This window comes from Cervus elaphus, chromosome 33, assembly GCF_910594005.1.
Source record: "Cervus elaphus chromosome 33, mCerEla1.1, whole genome shotgun sequence".
NCBI classification, from domain to species: Eukaryota; Metazoa; Chordata; class Mammalia; order Artiodactyla; family Cervidae; genus Cervus; species Cervus elaphus.
In genome coordinates, this window is record NC_057847.1 from 17,261,608 (window position 1) to 17,277,136 (window position 15,529).

Genomic DNA, 15,529 nt, shown 5'->3' on the forward strand with positions numbered 1-15,529 from the left:
AAGACGCTTGCTCCTTGGAAGAAAAGTTATGACCAACCTAGACAGCATAGTAAAAAGCAGAGACATTACTTTACCAACAAATGAACGTCTAGTCAAAGCTATGGTTTTTCCAGTAGTCATGTATGGACATGAGAGTTGGACTATAAAGAAAGTTGAGCTCCAAAGAATTGATGCTTTTGAACTGTGGTGTTGGAGAAGACTCTTGAGAGTCCCCTTGGACTGCAAGAAGATCCAACCAGTCCATCCTAAAGGAAATCAGTCCTGAATATTCATTGGTAAGATTGATGCTGAAGCTGAAACTCCAATACTTTGGCCACCCAATGCAAAGAACTGACTCCTTGGAAAAGAGCCTGATGCTGGGAAAGACTGAAGGCAGGAGAAGGGGACGACCAAGGATGAGATGGTTGGATGGCATCACTGACTTGATGGACAGGAGTTTGAATAAACTCTGGGTGTTGGTGATGGACAGAGAAGCCTGGCGTGCTGCACTCCATGGGGTCGCAGAGTCAGACACGACTGACTCTGTAACTTATTTACTATGATTATTTCCTGCTGTCTCTTTCTGCTGGAGTATTAGTTCCACAAGAGCATCTTTATCCCTCTGATGTAACCCAAGGCTACTGCTGACTAAACACGTTGTTTAGTTGCTGAGATGTGTCCAGCTCTTTTTGCGACCCCTGGACTGTAGCCCACCAAGTTCCTCTGTCCATAGGCTTTCCCAGGCAAGAATGCTGGAATGGGTTGCCATTTCCTACTCCAGGAGATCTTCCCCATCCAGGGATAAAACCTGCAACTCCTGTGCCACCGGGGAAGCCTTGGAGTAGACACTGGGAGCTCAATAAGTTATTACTTGAATTGGTAGTTTAAAGAAGCTTTCCAAATACTGACGGATGGATGGAATTACATGTGTATGTTCTATGTTCTTTTTGTAGGTCATGCGAACTGCCATAGAGTTGCCTGAAATACTGAATTATCTCCTTGATCCTTACCAATTTATCCTTTTTAAACCAACGACATTACTCAGTGTTTTCATATTTTAATTCATTAAGATCAATATTTCTTTTATTCTGGCTCAAAAGAAAATTTTGGGAAAAAATGACTTATTTATAACTGTTCATTCCCTTTAAAAAATACTTTTGATCTTTTATGATAAAAGATGTACAGTAAAACTAACAAGTACACAAAAAACAAACAAAAAAAGGCAAAAAGAAACAAAGATGTAAAAAAGAAGTTGTCATCAGTTCCGAAAGCCTGAATACAGCACTGCCTTTTTATCTCAGGTTTACTCTGAAACTTTTTCACTTTGGACACTTCAGACAAGTCACCACAAGAGGGAGGCACATCTGCAGTTTGAGTTAAAACACTTTTCTGAAGTAACAGGAACAGGAATGGCTGTTTTCAGCAATAAAGTCTAACCAGTTAAATTCCACTTGAAATTACACTTCAAAAACTACTTCTGCAAGACTTAGCTACTTACAAGAAACAGCCAGTAAGAGACAGATGGCTTAAATTTATAAAAGATTCTTTACTGATTATAATCAATAACCTGATCATTTAAGATATGACCCAAAGGCTGCAAAGACACCTGTTTCACTGACACATCTCAGAAAAAGGTTTTGAGTCTCCTCCCAGTGTCAGTCTCTACTCCAGCATACACTGACCTGAGAGTTCTCACAGACTGCAGAAACTTGGAGCTAAACCACCCACGTGTCCTCTGGGCCAGAGATGCCTTTGTGCCTACCAAATTTCCCTCTGCCTTAATGAATGAATGAATGAAAGTTGCTCAGTCGTGTCTGACTCTTTGCGACCCCATGGACTACATAGAGTCCATGGAATTCTCCAGGACAGAATACCAGAGTGGGTAGCCTTTCCCTTCTCCAGGGGATCTTCCCAACCCAGGGATCGAACCCAGGTCTTCTGTACTGCAGGCGGATTCTTTACCAGCTGAGCCACAAGGGAAGCCTATCCCTAGATAATAAGTGCTGGCACAAAGAGAATGTAGAACATTTAAATGAAGAATTTATCAAACTTTAATGATGTTTATATATTCACAATTAAATGTGTGCAGTGATTTATGTTGAGTTGATGCTTTATATATTGTAAATTCTTAAGAAACTTTATAAGACCAAAAGTAACTCATGTATAGTTTTTAACACTTTCTTTTTAAATATTCTATTACATAATAGCTACTTTTACAGCCACAATTGGAACCCAGGACATTCGTTAAAACACTTCTCAACTCCAATGCATCTTAATTAAATGACTTAAAATTAAAATAATCTTAAGTTTTAAAGAAAATATACTATAATTCCACAACACTGAGCTCTACAGAATCTGGGTTTCTGTCCAATTGCTATCACTATATATCTATATGATTTTAGGCAAGACATGTGTAACGTGTTCTTACCTTCTGTTTCAACTGCTCCATAACCTACCTCCCTTAAGCTTAGTAGCTTGAAACAACCACCATTTCCTCTTATATCTCACGATCTTGTGAATCAGTAACTCATACAAGTCTTGGCTGGGTAATTCTCCTGTTCCATGATATGAATGGGCTCCTGGTGATGCCGAGCTGGCAGCTAGGCTATGCTGAGTCTGTGACAGCCTCACTGACATACTTGGTGCCTTGTCAACAGGAGGCTTTGCTGAGAGCTAAGTCCCTGGCCCATTCCACGCAGTCTCAGAAGGCTTTGTTGAGAGCTAAGTCCCTCTCCCATTCCATGCAGTTTAAGGCCCTTTCCATCTCTCTCCCACAGGATGATGGGTCTTCCCACCTGGGAGATCAGGAGTTCAAGAGACCAAGGTAGAAGCTGCTGACCTTCTAATAGGCTAGTTCTGGGCCTGGCATACCAATTATATCAGTTAAACACATACACACACAGATACACAGGAAGGAGAAATCGATCCTGTGGCTCAATAGGGAGGAATGTCAAAAATTTGCAGCCATCTTTAATCCATCACATACTCATTTTTTTTAATGAGACTAATTAGCAAGCATATTAACTATTAATAGTTAATGTTTAATGGATACATAGTGCATGCCAGTGGAGAAGGCAATGGCACCCCACTCCAGTGTTCTTGCCTGGGCAATCCCAGGGATGGGGGAGCCTGGTGGGCTGCCATCTATGGGGTCACACAGAGTCGGACACAACTGAAGTGACTTAGCAGCAGTGCATGCCAGATGCTATACTAAGTGATTTACGTGTAAATCACACTTAATCTTAACAACCCAATGACGAATATACTATCATCATTTTATACATGATGAGGCTGAGGCACAAAAAATGTTAACTTATCCAAGGTTATATAGTTATCAGACAGGAGTTATAAATAGTCTCACTCCAAAATCTATGCTTTTAGTCATTATAAAAAGCAAATTCCAGTAACTTTAAACACTACCTTTTAATTAACCAGCTAGTATTATAGTAATTTGAACTGTATAGGTTATCAGCATGTTTATTGAAATTAACATAAGAACACTGAGTCAAGAAAATGAGTATTAGACCAAGATAGTCAGATAGCCATTTTGGAAAGCTATTTAAAAATTACATCATTACATTACCTTTTAACAACCTAGTTAAAAATTTTAAGCTAAAATAATTTTGGTTCAACTTATTTACTAACGTGAGGTGAACTTCCAAAGCTGAATCTCTGAGTCACAATACCTACACTTTTGCTTCATTAAATCCAGAAGTCTTACAAGCTTACTAAGAACTTTAACTTCAATCAGATTTCTACTTCACATAGAAATCTCAACCCTTTTCAAGTCTGACTGAACCTACAATGTACTAGTGTATTTTACTCTTAGTCTATTCCTACATATTGAGATTTTTAAAAACTGTCTGGAAAGTACTTGAGGTTTAAAAGAGTACTTACATTTAAGGTTAACTGTGTAAATCACAGAAGTGTCTTCATGCCCTAAATCACAGAGCCATTGCCAACCAACTCACAGGAAATTGGAGAAACGGAGACTCACCTTCTCCCTAGTGTCACAACATGCAAGTGTCTAAACTATGAATAGAAGGAAAGAAGTATGTGGAGCATTTGCCATTTAAGTTACATCAGAGACACAGGTGAGCTAGAAAACACGAAACTGAAAAGGAAAAAAAAAATCAAAACACAAAGTCATCTAGCCCAAGATTTGTCAATGGCCATAACCTTTCCTTTATGTGCAAGTTAGAAGATAATAAAGCTGTACATCAAACTTAAACTTTGATTTAAAAATCACAATGCAACACAACAGTCTGTTTGTCTTTTTCTAGTATTCTATTTTTTCTATTATTCTTTCTTCATAGTGTGGGGAAAGATGAGGAGGGCTGGAGAACCGATACAGGTAGTGAGACTAAAGAATGGTAAACAAGGTAAATTCTGGGTACGTGTGTGCGTGCTCAGCGTCTGACTCTTTGCAACTCTATGGACTGCAGCCCGCAAGTCTCCTCTGTCCATGGAATTTTCCAGGCAAGAATACTGGAGTGGGTTGCCATTTCCTACTCCAGGGGATCTTCTGGTCCAGTGATGAAACCGCGTCTCTTGCTCCTGCACTGGCAAAAGGATTCTTTACCACTGCACCACCTGCGAAGCCCAAACTTTGGGTAAACAAGAGTGAAAATGGCAAGGAAGTGGAGGGAACACTAAATAAATTAATCATCTTTAATCTCAGGGGAAAAGATCAAAGTCCCACGCCTCAATCTCCAGCAACTAGCACAATGAATAAGACAAACACTCAGTAAACATTTGACAAATGAATGATGAGAACATTAAAAGAGTTAAGATCAGGTAGCAACAGGAGAGATGGAAGGGGAAGTGCTCCTTAGTTTTACAACACTTTATGAAACCTAATTAACATTTTGGGGGAAAAGGCAAAAACATTTCAGAAAGGAATGAGGGGATTTAACTACAAACTTTGAAGCTACAGATTACTATCTTTTTAACTAAGATTGGTTTCTTTGCAGAACTTAAGCTCCTAAACACATTTCTACATTTCTTCACTCTTATTGTCAAAAAATAGTAATAAAACCATTCCCTTTATGGATCACTGCCTTGTTGTGGCAAAGGGGGGATTTGTGTAACTCAATGAAGCTATGAGCCATGTCATGCAGTCAGCCAAGACAGACAGATCATAGTGGAGAGTTCTCACACAGAAGAACTGTACAAACAAGGTCTTGATGACCCAGATAACCATGATGGTGTGCTCACTCACCTAGAGCCAGACATCCTGGAGTGTGAAGTCAAGTGGACCTTAGGAAGCATCACTACCAGTAAAGCTAGTGGAGGTGATGGAATTCCAGCTGAGTTATTTAAAACACTAAAAGATGATGCTATTAAAGTGCTGCACTAAATATGTGAGCAAATTTGGAAAACACAGCAGTGATCACAGGGTTGGAAAAGGTCAGTTTTCATTCCAATTCCAAAAAAGGGCAGGGCTAAAGAATGTTCAAACTACCAGACAACTGCACTCACTTCCCATGGTAAGGTTATGCTCAAAATCCTTCAAGCTAGGCTTCAACAGTACTTGATTCAAGAATGTCCAGGTGTACAAGCTGGGTTTAGAAAAAGGCCAGAGGAGCCAGAGATCAAATTTTCAACATTTGCTGGATCACAGAGAAAGCAAGGGTTCCAGAAAAACATCTGCTTTATTGTCTATACGAAAGCCTTTGACTGTGTGGATCACAACAAACTGTGTAAAATTCTTAAAGAGATGGGAATACCAGACCATCTTACCTGTCTCCAGAGAAACCTGTATGCAGGTCAAGTAGCAAAGTGAGAACCTTACATGCAACAACTGACTGGTTCAAAACTGGGAGAGGAGTATGACAAGGTTGTATACTGTCACCCTGTTTATTTAACTTATATGCAGAGTACGTCACTCGAAATGCTGGGATGGATGAGTTACAAGCTGGAATCAAGACTGCTGGGAGAAATATCAATAACCTCAGATATGCAAATGATACCACTCTAATGGCAAAGTGAAGAAGAATTAAAGAGCCTCTTGATGAGGGTGAAGGAGAGTGCAAAAACTGGCTTAAAACTCAACATTCAAAAAACTAAAGTCATGGCATCTGGTTCCTTCACTTCATGGCAAACAGATGGGGAAAAAGTGGAAGCAGTGACAGCTTTCTCTTCTAGGGCTCCACAATCACTGTGGATGGTGACTGCAGTCATGAAATTAGAAGACGCTTGCTTCTTGGAAGGAAGACTATGACAAATCTAGACAGCGTATTAAAAAGCAAAGACACCACTCTATTGACAAAGGTCAGTACAGTCAAAGCTATGATTTTTCCAGCAGTCACGTACAGATGTGAGAGTTGGACCATGAAGAAGGCTGACCACCGAAGAATTGATGCTTTCGAATTGTGGTGTGGGTGAAGACTCTGGAGAGTCACTTGGACAGCAACTGGATCAAACCAGTCAATCCTAAAGGAAATCAACCCGGAATACTAATTGGAAGGCCTGAGGCTGAAGTTCCAACACTTTGGCCACCTGATTCGAACAGGCAACTCACTGGAAAAGACCCTGATGCTGGAAAAGACTGAAGGCAAAAGAAGATGAGATGGTTGGAGAGCATCACTGATTCAATGGACATGAACTCAGGCAAACTCTGGGATACAGTGAGGGAGAGGAAAGACTGGCGTGCTGCAGTCAATGGGGTCACAAGAAGTTGGACACAACTTAGCAACTAAACAACAATAAAACCACAGTTCATCTGTGAAAACATCCAACAATTCTGCACACACACATACTCAAATATGTCATCTATTTCCCGGTTCTCTTTAAATAAATGATACGATATATACGAAGATAGGTCAGAGACAATACTGGGTAAAAAGAACAAACTCAAACACAGCAAACAAATATTTTTAGTTAGAAAGCAAACTTCATGCTCCACAGAGGTCTAAGAAAATAAAATGCCCTCTCAAAACAAAAATCCATAGCCCTTTTATAAAACTGCAACTCAAATACAAATCCAACAGTTTTAATGGGAGAAGTATCCAGTTCTACCTTGAATAACTGAGTTCTGTATATAATGAAACAGGATATAAAATACAATCCTATTTTAAAAGTTGGAAAAGATTTTTAAAGTTTCAGATAAAAAGTACTTTATAAATGTAATGATAAATAGATTTTCATCTATCCCAGTACACTCTTTAGTATCACTTCATCTCAGAGAATTAAACAAGTCTTCACAGTAGTTTACTGCAATTTAAAAAGGGTATCAAAACCTTCCACACTATGTGTTATTTTAGTTATTCTTTATATAAAAGAAAGATGCAGACTACCTAGAGACATGTTCTGTGGTGAAATATTATGTCAATTAAAACTTCCTTTCCACACAAGTGCCAGCTTGAGGAGGTTTTCACTGGCCAAGGAGGGTAATTTGAGTAAGACAATGTCTGCAAGCAATTGAAACAGTGAATTTTAAAAAAAAAAACTTAAAGCCGTAAATACATATGATACAAAAGGATAAAAAAAAAATTTGTTTTTCAAACTCAGAACAGCAGTGGAGGTTGCCAGGGCACCAAAAATTACTCTAAAAATTGATAAAGGAAACAAATTAAATATTTATCCTGGCATCCTGGCATGAATGTATTCCATGATAACCAAACAGCCCTAGTGGATGGCCCTAAGTTCTTCTATATGAAAAGAATTACAGCTAATAAATGCAACGGGAATAAAAGAAAAGCATCATTTTACAAACCTTAATGAAATAACTGATTCATGCAAACTTTAAAAATGTTATATAAAAAGTTAATGGGGACCTTTCCAATGATAGTGTCTGGCTTTTGCCAAATGACCAACCTCAGGATTATTAAAAGTGGGACAACCAGAACTAAATGTCCCCTGGTTTAACATAAAGTCTCCCATACTACCATGAAGTATTCTTGCTCAAACAAATGAGATCAGAATCTAATTAACCTTCTCTAGATATAACATCTAGGATACGGGACAAATGACAGAATAAGTAAAACAAAAAAACTACTGATCAAATTCTGTCCATGGGACACTACAGAGGCAACTCACATGGTACTTTCAACAAGTCAAGGTGTACTGAACAGTGGAGAAGAGCAGGGAAACTTTAATTTAAACTTCAAGACACTCCAAAGACAAAACCAAACACACTGTGTAGACGTGGTCTCAATAGTGACTCAAACCAACCAACTGTAAAATTGAAACAAATTTTGGAAACAACTGGAAAACGTTTTTACAGGACTAGATATTAGAACTTAAGAAATTCTTCTTCTTTCAGGTGAGATACTGCCATTGTAATTACATATGGAAATATTCTTTCTTTGATATAACCTCAAGTATTTAAAATCACATCTCAGATATACTTTAAACGAAAGAATGAGAGATTAAACTAGCATGGCAAAATAGTAATGGTTACATGGTTATGAAAGCTGGATTACAGGCAGATGAAGGTTCATGACATAGTTTCTCTATTTCTGCAGACTTCAAACTTTTTGTACTAATTAAGAAATCACTTTCAAAAACTGCTCAATACATATAATTGACAAGTTTATTATCAAGAAACTTCGGTTTTTTAAAATATTGCATTGGCTTTACAAGACTGAAAGATGATCATCCAGGACAAATATAAACAAGGATAATTAAAATATTAAATACTATCTAAATTAAAAAGACCCTAATTCAAATTGTTAATTATAATCTTTGTGTCTTGTTAGAAGCAGCTGTAGTTACCCTTCATGAAATTCACCTCACCAACTTATGAAGACTACAAAGCCTCACTACAAACTCAATTATATAATTTACAGTAATCAATGAGTTTTTGCAGTTAATCATGCACTATCACAGGAAGCCCAAAATCTTCTTTACAGGGATTTGTTTCTTTAAAATGTATCTCAAGCATCTTTTAAAGTGCGAGCTACAAGTATGCTATATTCTTAAAGAAAAAAGCTTCCAAAGGAAGTATGAGACAGCTATACGACACTGTCAAGAGTGGTTATATAACTAACCGAAGAATCCCAGCAGCACCCTGCTAACTCTGCTTTAGTGTGGCAGTCTTCTCCTCTGTACTTGACGTCTCAGCTCTTCCTACACTACCAGCCGAACATGTATTCCATCGCTTTGGATACAAGACTTTCATCTTTTTTTGGTGTTTGTCTGTCAGAAATCACCTATCAAAAAAACACACATACATAAAACTGTATGGTTATGGTTTTAGTGTCAGAGTCCATTCTAGAGTTAACAGCTAATTTTAAAGTACCAAACACTAAAATGGATTTGTAGCCCTAAATTGTATATTTAAAGATTAAAACACAGGCTTAGTTAGAAGACCTATATGCTTTTAAGAATGGCAGAATTTATACTCCTTCGGCAAAGCAAAGTGCATCTACTGCCCAATTAGTAAAATGACAAACACTAAAGCTACAGGAGATGAGGACTTTACAATGATGATTAAAAGAAAAAAAACAACTAAAAGGAAAAATTAAGCCAGTTCTAGAATGATCCCCAAATTTCAAGGGGAAGTCCAACTGCTCTACTAAAGTGTCTTATTTGCTGCCTTAGGACTTGTGTCTGTAGCTGGGCAAGTTTAGAACTCCCGGCTAATTAAGCAAGGACAATTATATACTGAGTGAGAGTCATAATATTTCTAGTATTCTTCAATAAACATAATGAACTTTTCCTTTAAGCTTTTTTGAAATGGTAAGTTTTGAAATGGGAGCTGGGCAACATTTTCTTTTGATCACCAAAATTGCTTCCAATCTAAGGTTCTTCATTTGTGATACCATCAGATTTAGTTATCAACTAATATAGTTTTAGCATTCTCTCACGCCAGAGATGCCCACAAGAAACTTTTTATATATGCAAACATAACTTAGAAAAAACTAAAATAACAACTCTTAAAATGTTTTTTAAAATGACAATGATTTTTTTTGAAAATTCAAGATAAATTTCCACTGGCCAAAACTGTAATTTGTAAAATAGAAAATTTAAAAACACAAAGTGTATTGGTTTCATCGAGGTAATCAATTTCAATAGGAAATATTTAATGGCATTTAATGGCATATAAATCAACCCAATGAAAAAGTTAAACACACACACTATGCACTGCAGCCTTTAAAGTATGTTCTTTCATCCAGTCCTTAAAATACCTGATAGTCACTAGTAGAAGCTTTGTATGCTGTAGCAAGAGGTCTCATGGTAGAAATCCGAGGAGTGCTTCCAGGCTGGGTTGGTGTACCTAAGGTTTTGATCGGTGGTGTGAAGGCAAGAGATGGAGATGATAAAGCACACCTGTCACTGTTTTCCATGACGCTCTGGAGAAATAAAGAACTTCCGTTTATTAACATAAAACATCTTATCCACTATTACGTCCAAAGAAAACATCATTAAAAGAAGCATACTTTATTTGATCTAATTCACCTTTCACTAATTTTAGACCTGATAAAACAATACCTGCTTCTTAGCTAGCATATGAGACCTAATGCTCAAACAGAAATCTCACTTGAATGACCTCAAATATCTACTATCAACTCTCAAGAGTAAGACTCTCCTAACAAACACAATGGAAAATCAGTAAGAAAGACAAGAGAATTTTGGGGGAAGCTGAGGTGGGTAGTAAGTCCATGCTATTTTATACCCAGTAACCCCAAATTTTCCTCTAGCCTCTATGATGATCTGTTACAGCACAATGTAATAATTACACAACTACTCAGCAATCTAAGATTATGATAACAGGAGCCATGTCTAATTCATGCACTAATATATATATATAAGTACCAAGCACAGTGCCTGGTAGGTGAAAGTTCACATATATTAAAGAATGATCATGATTTTACAAGCCACAAAGAAAAGTTTAAAGTGTACTCAGCTTATTTAAAAGTATAAAGATACATGTCTGTGTGTGTATATGTGAGTCACTCAGTCGCGTCCAACTCAGTGCAACCCCATGGACTGTAGCCCGCCAGGCTCCTCTGTCCGTGGAATTCTCTAGGCAAGAATACAAGAGTGGGTAGCCTTTCCCTTCTCCAGGGGGATCTTCCTGACCCAGAGATCGAACCCAGATCTCTTGCACTGCAGATTCTTTACTATCTGAGCTATCAGGGAAGCCCCATATAAACATATAGTATTATTTAAATATTTTAAAACAGAAATGACTAATAAAAAAGCTTCACCTTACAACAGCCAAGACATGGACGCAACCTAAACGTCCATCAACAGAGGAATGGATAGAGATGTGGCACATATACACATCATATACACATCATTAAAAATGATGAAATAATGCCATTTGCAGCAACACAGACAGCCCTTGAGATTGTCATACTAAGTCAGTCACACAGAGAAAGATAAATATCATATGGTATCATATGGTATCCACCTATAAATGAAATTTTAAGACACAAATGAACCTAGATAACAGAAAGATGCTCACAGACTTAAAAGAATCAACTTATGGTTGCCGGGATAAGGACAGGCAGAAGGGATAGTTACAGAGACATGAACACACTGATATCTTTAAAATAGACAATCAACACCGACGGACCTACTACATAACATAGGGAACTCTCTTCAGTATTAGTAACAATTTAAATGTGGAAAGAATTTGAAAAAGAACAAACACATGTGTCTGTATAACTGAATCACTCTGCAGTATACCTGAAACTATCACAATATTGTTAATCAACTATATTTCAACATAAAACGAAAAGTCAGGAACTTCCCTGGTGGTTCAGTGGCTACACTCTGCACTGCCAATGCATAAGATGCAGGTTCAATCTCTGGTCAGGGAACTAGATCCCACATACTGCAACTAAGATTTGGCACAGCCAAATAAATAAATACATTTTTTAGGAAGTTTTAAAAAATATATATAAATAAATCTATTTGATACTACATTTTAAAAAAAAGCTTCAGTCTTTCTAAAGAAACCCTCAGTTACCATTCATATGGAATATTTCATTCTGAAACAGCACCACTCCTTTAAAGTACTTAAAGAATCTGATGTTGCTTTGTGCAAAAAAGGGAATGGGTTAAAAGTTAAAAGACCTAGAATGTAGGCCTCACCTTAACAACCCTGGGTAAGTTACCTAAGACCTCTTGACCTCTTTACCTGTAGAGTGAAGGGGTTAGGATATATTATATCTAGAGTATTGTGACTAAATATCTTTGACTTATCATAAAAGAGTGCTATAACATCATCCATCACATTTTTAAAAACTAAGCAACAGCAGCACAGTGAAGCAAAGTGACACGCCACCAATGTTAGTACTTAGTTCTGTGTTCTTCATATAAATTAAGCTGTTTTCCTTACATCAGCAATAACTTACTTTATCTATACATGGTTTTACACCAATCATGATAGATTCTCCAAAAATTCTTCCATCTTTGCTTAAGGCTTTCCGGGCCTGCAATTTAGATTGATAACGAATATGCATCCAATTTCCTGTGTTAGACATCTGCAAAAAATGAAGTTTTTTCTTAAATTAAAATATAAAGTATATAAAATTCAAATTTTCTATTAGAAAATAGAAACATACAAAATAAATCTGCTTCTAGTTTTTATCTGATGCCCTGTAAAAGCTGTATACTAGAATTCAACAAAAATTCTATTTAAACAATTTCAGTATCTCTAATTCTTAAATCTCTTATATAAAGAATATGTGGCAAATATTCTCTAAAAGCAAAGTAATTTTCAAAAGATAATTGTTTCTTACAAAAAGGTCTTATCCACACTTGCTATGAAATTTTTTTAAACTGTATTCATCGATCTGATTTTTTTGTAGGAGTTAAACAAGTCAATCTCTAGCAATAAAAAAAAGATTTGTTATTTATAATTTATTGTGCAAGGTAATTTAAAGAAAAAAAAAACTCTCTGCAAAACTAAAGAAACTCTAAGAACTCTAAGTAAGAAATATCCTTTTTGTTTTCATTTACCCCAATGAAACAAGCTCAAATTGGAAAACTTTCACAATCTTTTTTAAGAGACTGTTAACTATTTTTAAAAGGGGGGAAGCCTGAAACTCACTTACTTATCTTCTCTCTTTTTATCAAATACTATGCAACTTCCAGCCTGTCAGACTCCAACAGATATATTCTTTGAAAATTTTAAAGAAGAAAGAAAAACTTTTAAGACATTCAGCAGCAAATTCAGAGATTATCTTTCCTCAGCTTAAATCTTGAACTGAAAAGAATTAAGACTTACCACATGTTTTAAGATATTCCCATATTGTGCAAATTGCAATAATATATAGGAAGCAGATGCCTGAGGAAACCTGGGGGAAAAAAACTTGCCCAATCAACTTCAATAATGATGAATGCAAATTAACTTACAAGCATTTCAAGATAAACACTCCCCAGTTGTCTAGTACATTAATAAGAGACCCTTGATCATTCTGCTTTCCTCTATTATTAGTTAAATCTATTCATTTGCCCATCACCCAAAAGCAAATTATGTTAAAATTAGTTCTGACTCAGCCACTTTTTTCCATCTCCAAATTCCCTCCCTGAAATTTCTAAAATTCAAGTCACAGTTCTGCATATAACTTATTTTACGTGGGTATGTGTATGTGCATACATGCTTGTGAGGGGGGTGGAGAAACACTGAGATATACTACTACGGTTATTAAAGAGCAATGAACTTTACATTATAGAGAGTCATATCAATATATACTGAGCACCATCTGAAAATACAAAAATGCGTTCCTGAAACAAAAACTCAGAACCAGAATCAATGGTAAACAATCAATTAAAAAGATGGCTACCAAAACTTTAAATGGCCTTATTTCTGTATGGAAAATTCTAAGTGATTTGTACTTTCTTCTTCATAAAGCGCTAAATGTCTTGACTATCACAATGAGATATAAGTTTGATAGTTCAAATAATAAAGCTATTTTCAACTTGAAAATCTGGAGTTTCCTTAACCAATAACTTCAGTTATCTGGAGCTTGAATTAGAAATTTAAAGGAAAAAAATGTGAGTCACAAAAATAAATAGGAAACTCCACATATTAAAATCTATGTGACTAAAATACTGCATTCAAGATTGGAAATTTATTTTATGTTATGTAAGTTTCGATATAAGGTTTCTAACTCCAAAGAAAACAACAAAAAAGTCGGGGTGACTGCAAAGCAGTACTAAAAAATACCAAAACCAGAGAGAGAAATAATGTTTGCACTTGAGGGAGGCACTTGAGAAATAAAACGTAAGAGTCTAGGACCACTCTGAGGAGAGACAGTCCAATATATCCTGTCAAAGAATCACCCTACTCAAGAGGGAGGGGATATATGTATACTTATGGCTGATTCACCTTGTTGTACGGCAGAAACAAACATAACACTGTTAAGAAACTGTCCTACAATTAAAATTTTTTTAAAAATCATTACCCTAAAAAAATAAATGTTATTTCATGATGACCCTAAGTCCGAAGGAAGAAGTCAAATCATCAAAGGAAGAACATATATAATGTATTTTAACTGTACTTTTTAGCTGTACTTCCCTATAAATAATCAAAAGATGATATTTTATCCCTTAGAAGAATATGTTTCCGTTCTTGCAATTAAACTCATAAGCAGGGTTACTAAAATATAAAACCAACAGAAAATATATGGGTGGGAAAGGATAAGTCTTAACAATGAAGGACTAACCGAAGTATAATACTTCAATTAATTTATCCAACTACTGAGGAAGCTTAAAAGTGATACCATTACTACTCAACTTGAAAAACACACTTGAGTGGACAGATACATTCAAAAACATACCAACAAGCACTTCATGAGAGAATACAAAAATTTAAACACAAACACCAAAAAAAAAAAAGCAGCAGCAGTCAGCCCAATGGCTGTGGACACAGGGCTGAGGGTGGGCTTTCTGGAGAGCAAGGAAAAGCAAGCACCCTGCTTTTTACCTAAACACAATCAGCACCAACGACTCTCTCTGGAAGGTGACACAAAAAGCAGGTGGCAGTAACTACCTTACGAGGAGAGGAACTGTAGCTGCTGGGGAAAAGGTAAGAAGGAAAACTTCACTGCGATCTTACACACCCCTCTGAGCTTAAATAAGCCAAATACAGTACATTAACACCCGCCCGTGCATTGCTCTCTCCTTCAAGCTCACGTGTTCTTGTATTTTTCACCCCAAAACTAAGTACAGAGAGGTCCAGCAACAGCATGACATCACACTGTCAAATGCATCTAGGACTGCCATGCAGTTTCTATTAATGTTCGATATTCCACAGCTAGTAGGTACCAATCCTGTGGCATAGTATGCATATATATACAAATACAATTCAACTTGTTAGTTCAAAACCGGTAAAGTCCAATATAAGCATAGACACAGTCCCAACAAAGGAAGGGGCTTCCTAAGTCTAGTGGGGCAACCCTCTTCCAATATTCAGCAAATATGCTGAAAAGAAAATAAGAAAAGGCAAACAGAAAAATGATGGAAAAACTATTAAAAATCAAAAAGTAATATACATGCTGAAATGTCAAGGGCTTCCCTTGTGGCTCAGCTGGTAAAGAATCTGCCTGCAATGCGGGAGGCTTGGGTTCGATCCCTGGGTTGGGAAGAT

At 36.7% G+C, this 15,529-nt stretch overlaps 1 protein-coding gene across 1 annotated transcript in view; it reads right to left on the reverse strand.

The window, feature by feature from the left end:
• Positions 1-8,497: 8,497 nt before the first annotated feature.
• Positions 8,498-15,529, reverse strand: part of NUP35 (nucleoporin 35) — a 31,400-nt gene continuing 24,368 nt past the window's right edge. Inside the window, exons 6-9 of the mRNA XM_043894425.1 lie at positions 13,166-13,235; positions 12,291-12,419; positions 10,113-10,277; positions 8,498-9,134 (exon numbers count right to left, since the gene is read on the reverse strand). Of these exons, the coding sequence (XP_043750360.1) occupies positions 9,057-9,134; positions 10,113-10,277; positions 12,291-12,419; positions 13,166-13,235 (442 nt within the window). The 3' untranslated portion in view covers positions 8,498-9,056. The remainder of the gene's footprint in view (positions 9,135-10,112; positions 10,278-12,290; positions 12,420-13,165; positions 13,236-15,529) is intronic.